This window comes from Sparus aurata, chromosome 13 (assembly GCF_900880675.1).
Source record: "Sparus aurata chromosome 13, fSpaAur1.1, whole genome shotgun sequence".
Lineage (NCBI taxonomy): Eukaryota > Metazoa > Chordata > Actinopteri > Spariformes > Sparidae > Sparus > Sparus aurata.
The window spans coordinates 26550451-26566840 of record NC_044199.1 but is presented as its reverse complement, the minus strand read 5'-3'; the positions used below and the strand labels follow the sequence as shown (position 1 = coordinate 26566840).

The window sequence follows — 16390 nt, the reverse complement described above, 5'->3', positions numbered from 1 at the left end:
ACCACCGTGGCTAGTACTACGTTTGTAAAAAAAAAAAAGTGTGAGTTATAACTAATCGTGCAAGACATTTGAGACTTGTAATCTACATTTATCAATTATACGCTCCTCAAAATTTGGGATCTGGGGATATTTTAGTGTGTCCCTTGATATTGTATTGTGAATTTTATTTTGTGTTTTGTGAATATCTGTCGTCCCTCAAAACAATCAGACACATTTCATTTTACCTTTAATGCATATCCATACACCCATATCCCAAACTCATTTTGAGTAGTGTATTTATTTCAAAGGGGAACATGTTTTTATAAAATGTACCCTAATAAAAACTATATATTAAAAAAATACACTTGACTTCTCCTAAACTGTAAGAAAGAAATTACCATTGAGGCATGTATGATCGAGAAGCTAATTTATCACAAAATCACTTGCAGGCAGAGGGTGAATTTCATTACAAATCCAATAATTTATGTATCACTTCTGTCACGATAAATGACTAATGATAAGTTAAAGCATAATAATAAGTATTTTGTTGTTGATATGTACGCCGAATGAATGACTTAGTGCAACAGAACACACAAAAAAAACGATATTTCAGATGTTAAATGTGTGGAGAAACAACTCGACACTAAATATGTGGATAATTGAATTGAGTTTGTCGGAGTGATCTCAGGGAGAGAGGTTTATTTCGGGATATATAGCACGAGGGTGTAGGCGTACATGAAGACTGCTGCGTGGGTTTCCCGGATGGAGTAGCGACGCCATCTTTACGCCAGTGCTACCGGTCGGTCTTCGGTTAAGCGGAGCGGCACAGTGCTGTTGCTGATCCACCACCAGAAATCGCCGAGCAGCCGATAATCCTCCCTTTGCGCCGGGACGCCACGAACAGTCCCAATACCCGAGCACCATGGCAGAAAGAGAAAACCTGGTGTACCAGGCGAAACTCGCCGAACAAGCGGAGAGATATGACGGTAAGGCTCCGAATAACTAAGCAACAGCCATTGCAGAATGCCTGGCCCCTCTTCCCCCTCTGTCTCCCTGCGCAGGGGGCTTGGAGACGCAGGTAAAGCAGTTCACATGGATTTGTTGGGTGAGAGACAAAATGGCGGAGATTTCTTCAGCAGTATGAATCGGTAAAAAAAAACGTTTAAATCAGCCGATTTTAGCTCAAAGAGAAAACACATTTCGCTTGAAGGAACGCGTGCTCTGTCGCGTGCGCTAGTGTCTGGTTAAGATTTAGCTTACGTTAGGCGGTGGGCTAAGCTAGTCCCCCTGCCCAGCTAGCAATAGTTAGCTAACACTCGCTATCTAAAATGCTAAGTAGCTGGCTAGCCTTTCTTCAGCCCCGACACGCGTCACGCCGAACCCCATTCAAATATGTAACAGTGCAGCAAACGTCCACACCCTGTCAAACATAACTTTCGCCTCGTTCGACTCTGCAGTGTCTTATCCATCAAGCAGCAGCTCGAGGAGGATCTATATCCGAAAAAATGTGCTACAGTTAATGCTAACGTACCGCCCCCACCAAGTGTTTTGGTCACCGAAGCCCCTTTCAGCCTGGTAAACCAGTTAAAGCCGAAGAAAAACTTGGATTTGACTTGATCCTTCATGTCGTGTTGGACAAAAGCCGAACTTAAAGGGCGACATTACTTTAAATCAATCCGTGTACTGTGAATAGCTCATGCTCTGCCAGGTGAGGTTGTTAGACGTGGAACCAAGCTACATTCGAGTGAGAAGGAGTGTAAGATGTGAAGTTAGCTTTGCGTTTGTTGTAAGGAGGTTGACATTCGGTCTACTGCTTTATTGAGGCCAGCATCGCCTTCCGACTGCGAGGTGGCCTGTGTATTGATTGATGGATGCATCACCAATGGTGTACAAGAATAGGCGGGGCAGGGAGTTTCGCTGCTATTTGATTGGTAGCTGAGCAGCAATCTCAGCCAGAAGTTTAGCTTGAGCCAACTTTTCTTTGTAGTTAATTGACTGGAAGTCCTTCTACCGAAGCAACGTTTATTTAGCTGTTCATTAGTAAATATGCAATTTAATGTACAGTTTGCTTCATTAGTCAACACAAAGTGGCCTTATAGGGATAGTTCAGGTCTTTTGTAGTGGGGTTGCATGATGTACTCCTCCCCAGTCAGTGTATAGAATTGTTGACCATCGGCTCTTCGCCTGTGTGGAGACGTGACCAGCAGCAAGACATATTTTAACCACCTTAAATCAGTCCCCGCTAAAAAAAATTATATCTGTCTGAGTGTATATCACGTTTGGCATCAAACATCCTTTCTCTTTGGGCAACATTCCCTCAACCATACAGTTTGTATTCAGACACAATAGTGAAATGTAGTACCTTGGGGAAAGGCTGTCTGTACAGCAGTACAATGTCCTGCTTCCTGCTGGCACTACACGCTGCTGATCTACTGCAGGTAATGCACTGACTAGGAATGAGTACCTCATACAACCCCACATCAAAAGATCCAAACTTTACGTAACAGTGCAATTTAGCATTCATTCTGACTTCTTTGGCTCACATTTGATTGTATTTCAACATATACAATAATGGTCCACACACTATTGATCCACATTTAGCTTATTTTTTACCACAATAAATCATTTGGTCGAAGTGGCTGTGAATAATTTAAATCATGATGCGACCAATTGCGTATTTGTGCAAGCAACATATTTTGGTTTAGAATGGAATTCGGCGCTATTCTTGTAGTTTAAGTTAGTGAACTGCTGCTAGCTGCTTTTATAACCCCCAGTGGTTGGTCGCACACAAAACATATTCAAAACACCACTGTCCTGTTCTGCCCTTTCACCCTCTTTTTACAGTAGTGATGACTACCTCTGCTGCCAATTTATAGGTGAATCAACAATGCACCCAATTTGTGTTCCTACATTTTTTATTTAACTGTGAGGTGGAATAATGGTGCTTTGAAGTGGTGTCAGGCCAGACTTTGATTTCTACTAGAATTATTTCTAGATACTAACACATGGGTTTTCACAGTGGCTAAAAGCTGACCTGAGGATAACTGGGCTTCTTTCCGCACAGAAATTGCAAACGTGAGCCTGGGGCTATAAGATTTCCACTTCATTTAAAGCAGCAGCATTCTTAAACAGAGGATTGGAAGTACATGTATGATAATGGTTTCACTGGTGTATAATCACCTGAAAGTAAGAGTAGTTGTTTTTCGTGGGAATGAATTTTTATATCTACAGAGGAAGTACAAACTCCTCCACAATTCACCATTTTTCTACTCATGGGTATTGTGGTTTTGAGAGCTCTCTGTCAGGCACCAATTAAAGACCAAACATGATTTTTCAGGAACTATGTTGAATTAATCTATGCTGGTGACTTATCTAAAGCTATAATTGTCATACCTTGGAGAGTCCTGTATTAAGTTCAGGAAGACTGAAAGAAAAATCGAAATGTGAACACAGAATGGGGGAAAACCATGTAAGGATCCGCTGCTCCCCCCTTCCACATTAGACCCCTGTTTGTTTCACCTCGCAGCTGTATAGCTTTTAATGCTGAGAAAAATGTTTAAAAAGCACTGAGAGGTCATTTGGTTGGAGTGCAGGCTGGGCTGGAGGGTAAAGTGATCAAAGCAGCATAGTGCTCCTCCTGGCCTGCAACCATCTCGTATCAGGTTTCGCCAGCATGCTGCATAGAGCCCCGCTATTGGCTTCTGCAGATAACACCCTGTCTGCAAAGTTAAAAGCCAAATGATTGACGCGGCTCTTAGCTCTAGGCTAGCAGCTAGCTTTAGCATGGGTAGTGTGACTCCTCTGCAGCTTTTGCATTTTCCTATTCATCATATGTTTCCTATCTTCTTTTTGTTATCCAGACAATATATTAAATGACCATTCCAGAACCATTTTAATCTTTGTAGATATTTGTATTTCTGCAAGCCCATGTTGAACTGCTCCTTGTTACTTGTTTGAAGAGGCCCCATGTTGTGTCTGTTTTACAATAATCCCCAGGGTAACTGCTTGTTGTGATGATTAATAGCTCCTTCAAAGCAGAGTGTCAAATTGCATTCATTGCCATTTCATCCCTGCATTCATTCTCTGTTCATTTTTCTCACCACACCCTACTGACTCACCTTGAGGATCTGAAATGTAAAAGGAAGACACTGGCTCATTGTCCTGGCTCCGTTCCCACAATAGGTGTCCATAGGTGGTGAATCTCTGCATTAGAGGAATTTATACTTGGGCAGTGTCCCAGGCACTCCATTAATAAAATACTGAGGACGACAGAAACCTTTCAAGACTCTGCACTTAGAGGTTTAAACCCTTTGTTAATGGAAAGAATATGTGCTTATTTCCGATTAAGCAAATCAATGTATGTACCTCTTTCACACAGAATGTTAATTATAATGGAGGCGGCAGCTTTAAAATCATCTTGGATTATCTTCAGATTTACCTCCAGTAGTATGAAATCAGACAGATGGTTTTGGTTTAATTTCTCTGATTTCTATCTTATGAGTTTCCTGCCTCTACCCTACCTTTCTTCCTAGGAAAAAGTATATCCCGATTAATCAGGACTGTGTACCTGCTTCAGTAATATAATCCTTGATGGTTTACATCCATGTTCACCATGGATTTGTAATGAGAATTGGTTACAGCGCCTGAAGTGGAGTCCCATTCACTCCTATGAATGCTGCTCCGTGGGGAGGGGCAATTCAATCAGAAATGCTATGTGATAGTTACTGGGAACTATTTGTCAATAATACAAGATCTGCTGTTTGTATGTACTGTAGCATATGGTGGCACAGCCTTGTACTGAACTTGTGTGGAAAGGCAAGGTTTGATGGTCAGAAAAGTCTATCTGCCATTAAACAGCCACTTCTTTCACAAAGTAAGCTTATTGGGGAAAGCTGTCTTGGTGCCTAGAGCTGGGTATTGTTGGAACATTATCGATACGAGTACCTTTCAATGTGGGTCCCTGTATGCTACTTTTATTAATCCAAACTCGTATTAAATAGCCTATGTTTTAACACAAGATTACATTACACATACACCTAGTGATCCTCATCTCTGTGCATAACCAAGTCCTTTTCCTGCATGCCTTGAGCCAATGACCAACTCTTTTAGACCTTGGCACAACAAGCTTGCTGCATGCTTATTGGCTCACTAACACTGCTGAGATTAAATCCTAAATTATTTAAGTTTGGTATCGAATGAAGAGACATTTTTCGATTCCCTATTGTATTGAGGCAGTTCGGTAGGAAACATTACCCAGTGTTACTAGCGCATCAAGTGATGTAATTAAACAGTCTTGCCACTATGAAAATTGTCTTCAAAGCCTGAATCTTTCTGGGGGCTTGAAAGAGACTAAGCTTGCAGACTTCTTCTTTAACTGCACATTGCTGCATATCTTGGGACAGTATTGCCACCTGCAAATGAGAAGAACAGTTGGAAACCAGGAGTTTATTGCATCAACTGCTACACTAAATCAAAAACTCCCACAGGGTACTTTTTTTTTTTTTTTTTTAAATGATCGAATGTTTGGTTATTAATGAAATGTTACCAAATATCCACTACATGCAAAAAATAAACTTGTCAATACTTTCTGAAGTCATATCTACAATCAGCCACTAATTATTTACCATTATTGGCTATTTAGGTCCACTAGTGTGTTACCTATGAAGTGGGACCAGCCCTTGCATTTCAGGCCAAACAGATAAAGTAGCGATTAAAAAGCCCAGTCAACCAACCAAGTGTCTGTTCCTTGCCCGGGGCGAGGGGTAAATTCAAAGGTAGTTTAAAGGTACATAAGGTCAGGGGTAAAGAATGGTATCAACTGTCAGTGGGCCCAGGGCATTTATGACTGTACGCTGGAGCCCAACTACATGACTTGATGATAGGTCATTTAACACTAGTACTGTGCTGCCACAGGAATGCTCACCCAATGTTTGACACATTTCAGCATGTGTATTGATGAATGTACTCTACTGCGTTTAAAAATAAGCTCCATACTCTCTAGAAGAGGTCTTCACAGGTTCACTAATTTAGAAAAAAATTCTTACATAAGTATATTCATTGTTTGTTGAAAAAAATAACTAAATCCAAATTAGGGCACCTGTCACCTATCATCTTTATTTATAAATCAGGCGATTCTTTTCACGATTAATTAATCATTTGGTCTGCAAACATTTTTTAGAAAAATGCGTAGCACTATTTATCAGCCTAAAGTGACCTCTTGAGATGGTTTTTTTTTTTTTTTTTTTTTTTAAATCTTTAATTCAAATGGGACCAAGGAGCAGTCTAACCTTTTCTGGAATAACACTAAATGATTTGACTTGATCTGCTATGTGGCTGACCCCAAAACATTAATAACAAAAGCATTTCTGTACATCAATTTGGCATATTTGCTGTCCCACATGCCAATATCAATCTCTGTGATGGCCTAAAACGAGATAATAATAGAAAACATGCCAATGAATTAGTTACGCTCTAAATGCAAGGACTTGATTAGTGCCTTTTTTTTTTTTTTTTTTTTTTACAGAGCTTACTAAGAGGACAATTCTTACTTTGTCTTGTGTTTTATCACAGAGGGGCTGAATTTGAGTTTAACATAAGAAAGACAGACAGTGAGACATGAACAACAACCTCCATATGGACAAACTTTCTTCCAGTACTTTTTGTCACGTGGGGGATTTGAGAAAGCCGTGCCTAATGTTGTGTGTTCCCCTTTGTCTTACAGAAATGGTGGAGTCGATGAAGAAGGTGGCCAGTATGGACGTCGAGCTCACAGTGGAGGAGAGGAACTTGCTGTCAGTAGCATACAAGAACGTGATCGGGGCCAGAAGAGCTTCCTGGAGGATAATCAGCAGCCTCGAACAGAAAGAAGAAACTAAAGGCGACAAAGAAGACAAACTTAAGATGATCCGAGAGTACAGGAAAACGGTCAGAACCTGTCACACCTAACTGGTCAATTGATAGCATCATTATAGGTTTCATCATGTTTATTGAAAACAGTCTAAATAAACTACTTAAGAGCCAACATTTGACAAGAACAGTATGTAAACAAATGTATGTTATCTGTAAGAGTTTTTGAGGTGTTTATTTCTTTTGTGATTTTTGAAATCTTTCAAAAGCAGCAACACATTTCCTGCCAATTGTGCACTTCTAAAGGGAAAAGTATTGGAGAAACAAAAAGGCCCAGCTGAAAACCTGCTGTACTGATGTCCACAACAGATTCCAACAAAATATTAGCAGTCTTCTGTCCTGTAATAGATTATCTTCCACTACATCATAGAGCAAATATCTCTGGCTTTTTATGCTCAAAAGGCCCTGAATTGGACACAGCAATGAAAAATCCAAACCCAGTGGATTGAAGTAGAACTGATTTAAAGTTGCTACCTGTTTTTGTAATTTCACAGAGATAAGTGCAGTTGTACTCTCAGGTAATTGAATTTCCATATCCAGTAGGCAAGATGCCAGAGATGCTTTACCCCTTTTGGCAGAACTTGTTAAGCTCTCCTCCACTCTGGGAGGAAATTGTGTGATTTCACAGCCCAACGGCACTTGTCTGAGTGAAATAATGAGGGAGGCAACAGCCATGAATCAACTTTAAATCACTTTATCTGCTGCAGAGAACCTCCCAGTCACTGGCGGCACCACTGAGTGCAATGCAGCACAGCAGTCTTAAGTCGTGTCAGGGGGAAAGCTTTATATGACGTCATGTAGGATAATGGATTTTACCCACGCTCCAACACAAGAACTCTGGGAATTTTTGTTAAGACCATTGAGCATTAAATGCAAAATTCTTGAGGGCTAGTTTTTGTTAGCATTTGATGGTTCTGTGCTTGTCATCACTGTGCCTCTGTGTATTGCCACTGATTTCCTGAATTGATTGGGTTCTGGTCCGTATTTGATTCAATACTGATTGTGTTGGGTAAAATTGTAGTTACAAAGCCACTTTTCCTTGGGGCGGGGGTGGGGGGTGGGGGGAGAGATTCTGAGACTAATGCTGTAAATTATACAAGGGATCCATCCTTTGCGGTGCATTATAAAAAATATATAAATGTTAAATTAAACATTTAATTGAATGGTATTAAAGATTAGTGGTTAGGTCTGCTTACAGAAAATACATGGAATATTATTATGATTTTAGTATCTAATTCTTAAAAATGATTTAGTGAAAGAATGAATGAGAGTACCCATGTGTTTGAACAAAGTAACATGAGAAAAAAACATAGGTAGTTTAAAAAGAAGTTTCTATGGGGCACTGGATATAGATTTCTGGAGATATATGGTGCTCTTAAATGCACCGTGAATCTGCGCATTATGCCTCTCAAAGCAATCTGGATTTCTCAGTTAATGAGATGCAGCTGAATGCATAAGGAAGTCCCTGTACTTGTACCATTTCTGAAGTAACACAGATGCTAAAATTCACTTGACACCAACTTCAGCCAAGTGAAGACAACATCAAAACAGTTTTATTTGCATGTTGTTGTCTAGTGATGTTAAAGATTGACCCTTGAACTGAGTCACATAATAATGTTGTCCCTTCTGTGACAAATGCATCCACATCTACACAGATGGACCGCCACAAAAGCTGCTACACATATTTGCACCATTTTAACTATAGTTGGTGAAGGGAGGAAATTTCAGTATCGACTTAAAGATTTTTCTTGGTTGGTTGTGATCATTTGCAATCAAGGAGATGGAGAAACGATATTTGGAAATGAAATGCATTTCCTGTAAAGTCGTATTATTTAGCATCAGAGCCAAAATTGTGCATTATTAAATACATTTATTTTATTGGCAATCTGACAAACTAACCAATCGTGATAATCTGTAGATCCCCTACTTGGTACTAGAAAAGAAAATTGAGGAAATATTGTTTTAATGAGTTAATGGCAGTCACTACCCAGATATAAAAAAAAATATTTCTGAAGTATCAAATTTGAGTTTATTTGACACTGAAAGGAAGACATTTTTTGATCAGGTACCTGTAAGTTTTGTTTGAGCAAGCAGACCGTTCACAGCAGTGTTCATGTTTGTTTTGATCTGCAGGTTGAGACGGAGCTGAAATCAATCTGCAACGACATTCTGGATGTACTGGACAAGCACCTCATCTTAGCTGCAGCCACGGGAGAGTCTAAGGTTTTCTACTACAAAATGTAAGTATCTACTAAGTTTAACAGCGGACATATTAAAGGCGGGTAGTTAGATTTGATGTGTCATCAGTCAAAGGAGTAGTGAAATTATTTACCTACATCAATAACTTAAGGCTATTAAACAAAGTATACGGGTTCTTAACTTGCTGTTAGCTGGCATGAACATGATTTTTTTATTTACACAGAGATATACAGTAGAACAGGTTTCTCCCTTGTTGAATTAGACTGCAGATTGCCACGAACTTGTTCTTCCTGCCAGTTAATTATTATATGCAAGTGTCTGTCTGCGCTGCTCCCTGTGAGATTTACAGTGCAGTAAATCACTGTAAAAACCAAGACATTAAGTATTCCTGTTTGCTAAAAAAAACACCTGGCCATTGAACATTAAATAAAAAAATAAATAAAAAAAGATTAAAAAACATTAGTCATTGCTAATTGTACATTTTCAGTCATTGCATTAATTGTTTTACTGTTGTCATATCTTACGTGAACATATGCAGATTTATTTTATTAAAGGTAAACTAAAGGGGCTCTATGTAGTTATATACATAACTATAAAACTCAGAATAATTTACCTTTTCCGTGGCTGAATACACAAGCTGTTCTCAGAGGGAAATACAGTCCAGAACACTGCTTGAAGCTAGGAAGGCGGCAGGTTCTGACAAATATAAACAAAATAAAGCGGTAAGAAATTGTGTTGTCCTTTTTTAAAGATCTGTTTGTTTACTTGGGTCTAAAAGAATCAGTCAGTGAAGACCTGTCTCTTCTGATTAAAATGTCTTCCCCCAAACTACATTGTGCTGCTTCATCACAGTTTAAATTGTGCATTGTTTAAGCAGAATTTTATGAATTTTGAATATTCTGCGTTATTCCAGTAACAAAGTGTTTTGTCCCATTTTAAAATGTTCAATGAGGCTCTGGACTGATGTTTGTTTCATCATGTGTGAAATCTGTCATTCCCTCTGCTCAGGAAGGGAGATTACCACAGGTACCTGGCAGAGTTTGCTACAGGCAACGACAGGAAGGAGGCAGCAGAGAACAGTTTGGTGGCGTACAAAGCTGCTAGCGACATTGCCTTGACCGAACTCCCTCCAACGCACCCCATTCGCCTGGGACTGGCCCTTAACTTCTCCGTTTTCTATTATGAAATCCTCAACTCGCCAGACCGCGCTTGCAAGTATGTGCGATTTTCCTTTCCCACAAAAACTTTCTGGAGCCGTCATTAGTTTAAATCCTTGATTTTCAGGCCACAAATTTGATCCGATTTTAAATATTTTTTTCAGCTTTGACAGTGGCATTTAATTTACTATCACATTTTTACTTTATTTTTTTTAAAAGACAGGGGCATTTTACAACAACAGATTGACTTTATCATGGTGTCTTTTCTCCGGTTAGGACTGGACAAGTTCAAATAATCACCAAAAATAAAAATGTCAGATCAAATCTGCCCAAACAAATCAATAAGAAAAGTAACCCAACATCTCCGACACCGTCAGGTTTTTGTGCACACAGGATTAGGTGTCTGGAAGTGTAGCTGCAGGCTACCTGTCAGCTCAGAGTGTTGTCTTTTAAAGTGTTTTATTCCAAGCTAATTTTGATACATTTTTTAATTGGAATCTAAATTGTGACACCCCTGTTAATTTGTTATCATTGATTAAACAGGATGACCTTATTATTGAAATGAGTTATTACAATTTAGATGAGTGTTTCTGAATCTTTTGGAGAGGACATAAAAAGGTGAAAGAATCTGTGTGGATTTAAACACCCTCAAATATCAAAACTCTGAGAAAAATGCCATCACATAACTGATAAAATTGTGGAATCTGCATCAGTTTTTTCATTCTTAAGGTTGTTTGGCAGCGTAGTTTTATTTGTGTCATAGATGGTGTAGAGTGTCACATTGTTCATAGAGCCACAACTGTGGAGAATTATAACTTACATCTGCAACTCTACTGATCCTTTTTAGCCTCTTTTTTGTTTTATGGCTTGCACATTTACTATCACTGCTGGAATAAATATTGAATTTATGTTTCTGCCCCCTAGAGGCCAGAAATCCATGAATGCCCCTTTCAGTGCATTAGAAAAAGTCCTGCGCAACTATTGCAGTAGGCCATTTTTGTCCACTTTGGTAAATTGCATCCACATGTTTTTTTTTTTTCAAAAAAAGAAACTTTTCCTCTTTAGATGTCGATCAAATCCCACATGAAAAGAAACAGTGTGTTCCAGCTGTTGGCTGATGAGGCTGCAGAATGTTGGCTAAATGATTCTCAGGAACCTGGCAACTTGAAAACAGTCCTGAAAGGGAGCAGAGTAATTTCCATCGCAGCACATGACCTCACTGCCTCTGCTGTGGAGCTGTTAACAGAAACAAAAACACTGACTGCTCATGGAGAAAATGAATATATAGAACAGATACTATTGTGCCACTTTATTTAACTGTGTCTTGTATCCTCTCTGCTGACAGGTTGGCGAAGGAGGCATTTGACAATGCCATTGCAGAACTGGATACTCTGAGCGAGGAAAGCTATAAGGACTCAACACTTATCATGCAGTTGCTACGTGACAACTTGACACTATGGACCTCAGACGTGCAGGGAGATGGTGAGAGAGATGTTCCTTTATTCTCAAGGCATCAGTTATAGATGTTTACTAGTATTATCTCTGATTTAAGCTTTTCTGGGTAATACTGACTGATAAATCAACATCATTACATGCACTTAGACAGATTTTAAAGCCGATTTGTTCCTTTAAGCCTTGATTAAGTTTGGTAGAGGCTTCTTGTACACTCATGCCAAAAATGAAAACGTGAGGAATGAATGAGTGATCGTGTGCCAAGAAGATTTCTGACACATTCTTAAAAACCTTCTAGAAAACAGAGAATAACTACCTAACTTTTTCCCCTAATAGCACAGTGGTTTCTCTCCCTCTCTTTCAACTCACTCATCTCTAATCATCTCCCATCTCTCCTGTAGAGTCTTAAGGACAGCCTTCTTCCTTCACTCTTCCTCCATTGTAAAAGTGTATTTTGTAAGTCCTTCCTCCTGTCGTTGGCTTTTCCACCTCAAGCTGTCACTCCTGTTTCACCATCCTAACCTCCCTCACTAACCTCCTCACATTACAATGTCCAGCCTTGTTGAATGTTTTGGGGTTCAGAGGATGCGGGTCCAGTTCCCTGCGATGTAGCACTTTGAATTACCCTGACCTGGGTGACCGAGAACCTTCATCAACATGTATAAATAACCGGTTATTTTTCACCTCGTACTGCACAAGTGGAACTTGTGTTTTACCAGTTTCAATGTCTTCAGGGTGTCCGCAAGTCAGTAACAGTATAATTCATCTTAGGTTGTGTACATCTCAACAAAAGGTTACACAATACTGTCCAATGGTGTCTGTCTGAACTCTGAAACTGGTTTTGCCTCCTGTAATCGTTCCCCCTGATGATGCTGCTCTCACCAGTGTCTAGTGTATCTGAGGCTTATACAAGGCAAATGAGATCAAATAAAATGTGGATTGTAAAAGTACTAAAAGATGACACAAGTAATAATAAAAAACTACACTCAAATTAACTTTAAAATGTTGATGAAATGGAACAAATTGTGCTGTTTTAATGGACAAATATATAAATTAAAATGCACTAATACCATAAGATTATAATATGCAACATAAGTCAGACTGAATAGATTTTAGGTTTTAAGTTAAAAGTTAAGAGTATTGATATTTCCAGCACCTCTAATCGTGGAGTATTTGCTGAAGGCAGCATCACCATAAAAAAGTTGGGATGCTGAATAAAATGTAAAGAAAAGGAAATTGCAAAACACTGCTCTGTATTTATTTACACCTATATTAAGTTGAAGATAGTACGAAGACAAGATATTTCATGCTCAAACAAATAACTTTTGTTTTCTGTAACTATACACTCATTCTGAATTTTATGTCTGCAACATGTATAAAAAAAAAATTGTCACAGCTAGCTTGCAACTGCTATCGCTACTGCTGTTGTGTTTGCAGGCTATTGGCATTATTATAATGTTATCAACTCGTTGGTAGACTGCTACTGTCTTGTATTAGATAAATGTTGTGACTGGCAGATCATAAACTAGTAGAGACAGAAATCTGTCTGAACTGGAGGAGTACTGGAAGAATCTGCCAGAGCAGATAAAACATGAGCACGCTGATTCTTGCTCATGTTGTGACCCTTCCAACTTATTTTGTTAAAAGAACTTTAATATTAATTGACGGTATGATTTGTGTACAGGTATTTTATGCCGTTTTATTAGTCAGAGAGACAACAGAGTAAGACACGCATGAGTCTCCACTATGATGGATAAAGGTTTGAATCCACCCTTTGTAGAGTGAAATAACTTGCGGACACTCTGCTCCTTCACCGTGCACGTGAGCACCACAGAACACAGCCCACCGGGGCGTTCATGCACCGTTTGGAAACCTGTGAATGCAGCTTCTTGAAGTGTGATATAACAGACAAACTGCAGTCGCAGCATGTGAGGCTGCTGCTCTATCTCCTGTGGCTTTCTCACATCCCAGTTAGCCGTAGTGCTAATGAGCGCCGTTACGGTTTCTATTTTAATCATGACGGATTCTCCAGCCTTTTGTTATTTGTGCCTCTTAATTCTTCATTACACGGATGGCTGTGCTGTCTCTATGGTAACCTTTCTAAGCAACCAGTCGTACAGGTTCACAAGGCATTTACCCCCGTCAGTAAATCTGACTGGCTCGTTGTGAAGGCGCTGTGGATTAACTCTTGCTCACTGGACTGCATGTTGACACTCTACTTGTCTGAACGTTTTGGGTTGTTGAGAGCATGATGGACTGATTTCTGACATTTCTGAGCTGATCCCAAGAATTTACTCATGCCAGGGTTGGTAGGATTTTAAGTATAGTGGCACAGTGTGCTCAACTCTGTTTTATTTCATCATAAAAAGACCTGAGCACCACAGCACCTGTGGAGCCAGAGCTTATCGGCTATCCCGGGGCTCCTGCTAGCTCCTGTCTCACAAACCTTAGTGAAAACATCACATACAAACTGCATGTTCTGGACACAAATAATTAAAGCTGAAACAATTGGGTCACTGGAAAACCTTTTGGATTAATTGCAACAAGTCTGTTTTGAATAATTATGTTTACTGTTAAATCATTTTTCAACCAAACGAGGGAAAACTTGGGTAACTTAAAGTTTTTAGTGTACAGATGTGGGAACTTGCAAAATCCTACAATTTCTTTTGGAAATTAAAGATTTTTTTCATTCATTTTCTAAGTCACATCTAAATAGTTTTCTGTCTGGTGTTTATAACTGGAAACTGGTGGTAAATCTTTTTTGGAAAAAATAGAAAATTAAAAATGATTGTTCTCATTCCCCCCCCCCCCCCCCCCAGTTTCGCATATAAAAAAAAAACATTTCTCTATGGAAAAAAAATGTCTTTTTTTCGTGGAATTTTTTATTTTTCACTCCAAAAAATAAAAATCCATCCAGTCACACAGATGTAAAAAATAAAATAAGGATCTTCCCATCGATTCTTAAATCATACACACAGGAGAGAAAACAATTTTTATCAGACTTGAAAGTGGATCACCATGGGGGAAACTCTTCACTTGCCCCTCGGTCCTTCTCTAATAAAGTGACCCATTTACTGACGGGGGTAAATGCCCAAAATGAAATAATTGAAACACTTCTTGTGTTTTAAAGTGGTAAAATATTGAATCTGTGGAGTGTAAAGACTTATTGTCTAATAAGACTAAGTGAATAAGTGTTTATGATTCGATAATAGAAATAAGACATTAACTGTATTTTTACCCACTACGATAGAAATAAATGTATTGTAATCTGAAATGAAGTTCCTCTCTCCTGTTCGACCTTGTGGAAGCTCGTTCAGCCACATTTAGCTGCCTTGTGAAAATCTCTAATTGAGGTTTGATGTTTGTGTCGTTCTCTCAGGTGAAGAACAGAACAAAGAAGCACTGCAAGATGCGGAGGAAGAGACCCAGTGAGACTGAACAACACAAGACAAGCCCTCCTCCTCCTCGTCCTCCTCCTCTTCCTCCTCTCTTATTTCTCTCCTCCCAGCACTAGCTCCTGTCCCCAGCCACAGTTTTCAACTGGGTTTATACCGCAGCCCACACTCTTTCTCTACCTTTCCCTCCATTTCCACCCATCTGTCTCACCGTTTTCTCCTCGTATGCACGCCATCTCCCGACCCCTGTCTTGTCCCGCTCGGGTCTTCATTTCCACTCCCAGGGGTTTTACCTTCTTTTTTGCAAGCCTGTACCCTTTAAGGTTCATGTCCTCTTTTACTGTTTTTATTTTGCTTTACGTTGCTGTATCATCTGTTGCCAAGTACGCTTGCCTGTATTTGTTAACACACATATGCAAGGGTTTATTTAAAAGACAATACGTTGCTGTTCAACTTTTTCCTGTATATGTGTGTTTATGAACAATATATTGTCCATGCTTCTGTCGGTCAGTTTTGAAAACATTTTCAGTTTGCAAATTGAGGAAACACAGCAGTGTCGGAAGGTTTAAAGGGATGCGTTAAAGCTTTTAGGAAGAACTAAGTGCCCTCTTTACTTTGTGGTTACCAAACCTGCTCCTTCCACACATTAATACGTTTTTGTTTTGTTTTAAATGACAAAAAGCAGAATGTCCCCCTTCTCCGAGCATCACTCTGACCTCTATTCTTGTCCACTCTCGGACCAAGTATTGTGCTGCGAGGCTGTAGCGCTCTTGCTAATGGCAGATAGTTAGGTAATGGCTTTTTAGCAGACAAACCGTGCGTATGTGTGTGCGTGGGAGGGGAATGCTCAACACTCTTGATTGTAACGTAATGCAGTTTTGCATTGGCACTATATTAAAAAAAAAAAAAAAAAAAAGTTTGGGAAATAGAGGCCTGCTGTATCTTTACTCCCCTGACTCTTTCAGGTTTTTTCCTCATCTCAACTCTCTCTTTCCTCTCATTTCCTCTCTTCCTTCTGTTCAGTATGTGTAACGTGAATCTGATTTGTACTACTGGATGTTCTCACCGGAGCCACAAGTACCATCTGTATTCTTACTGAAACACAGCATGGAATTAACATTAAACTTCAAATTGAAAAATGTTAAATTCACCTGCGTCAGAGGTTTTCTTTTCCTTGTTTAAAGGTATGGTCTGACATGTTTTTAATGTGTTGTTTCACCACTAGAGGGCAGTGCAGACTCTCAGCAGAAGAAGGAGCTCCGCTCATGGTTGAGATTGACTGCGGTCATTATGTATTTGTTC

At 39.4% G+C, this 16390-nt stretch overlaps 1 protein-coding gene across 2 annotated transcripts; it reads left to right on the top strand.

Moving 5' to 3' along the window:
- The first annotated feature begins 719 nt into the window (after positions 1-719).
- Positions 720-16234, top strand: LOC115593449 (14-3-3 protein epsilon). 2 transcript variants are annotated; one of them, XM_030436963.1, is made up of 7 exons: positions 720-965; positions 6701-6903; positions 9019-9125; positions 10093-10299; positions 11587-11723; positions 12095-12149; positions 15073-16234. In XM_030436963.1, the coding sequence occupies exons 1-6, from the start codon at positions 902-904 to the stop codon at positions 12100-12102; spliced, it is 726 nt and encodes a 241-aa protein (XP_030292823.1). In that variant the 5' UTR covers positions 720-901; the 3' UTR covers positions 12103-12149; positions 15073-16234. The 2 variants fall into 2 exon arrangements, with proteins under 2 accessions (XP_030292823.1, XP_030292822.1); XM_030436962.1 differs by lacking the exon at positions 12095-12149.
- Positions 16235-16390: the final 156 nt, after the last annotated feature.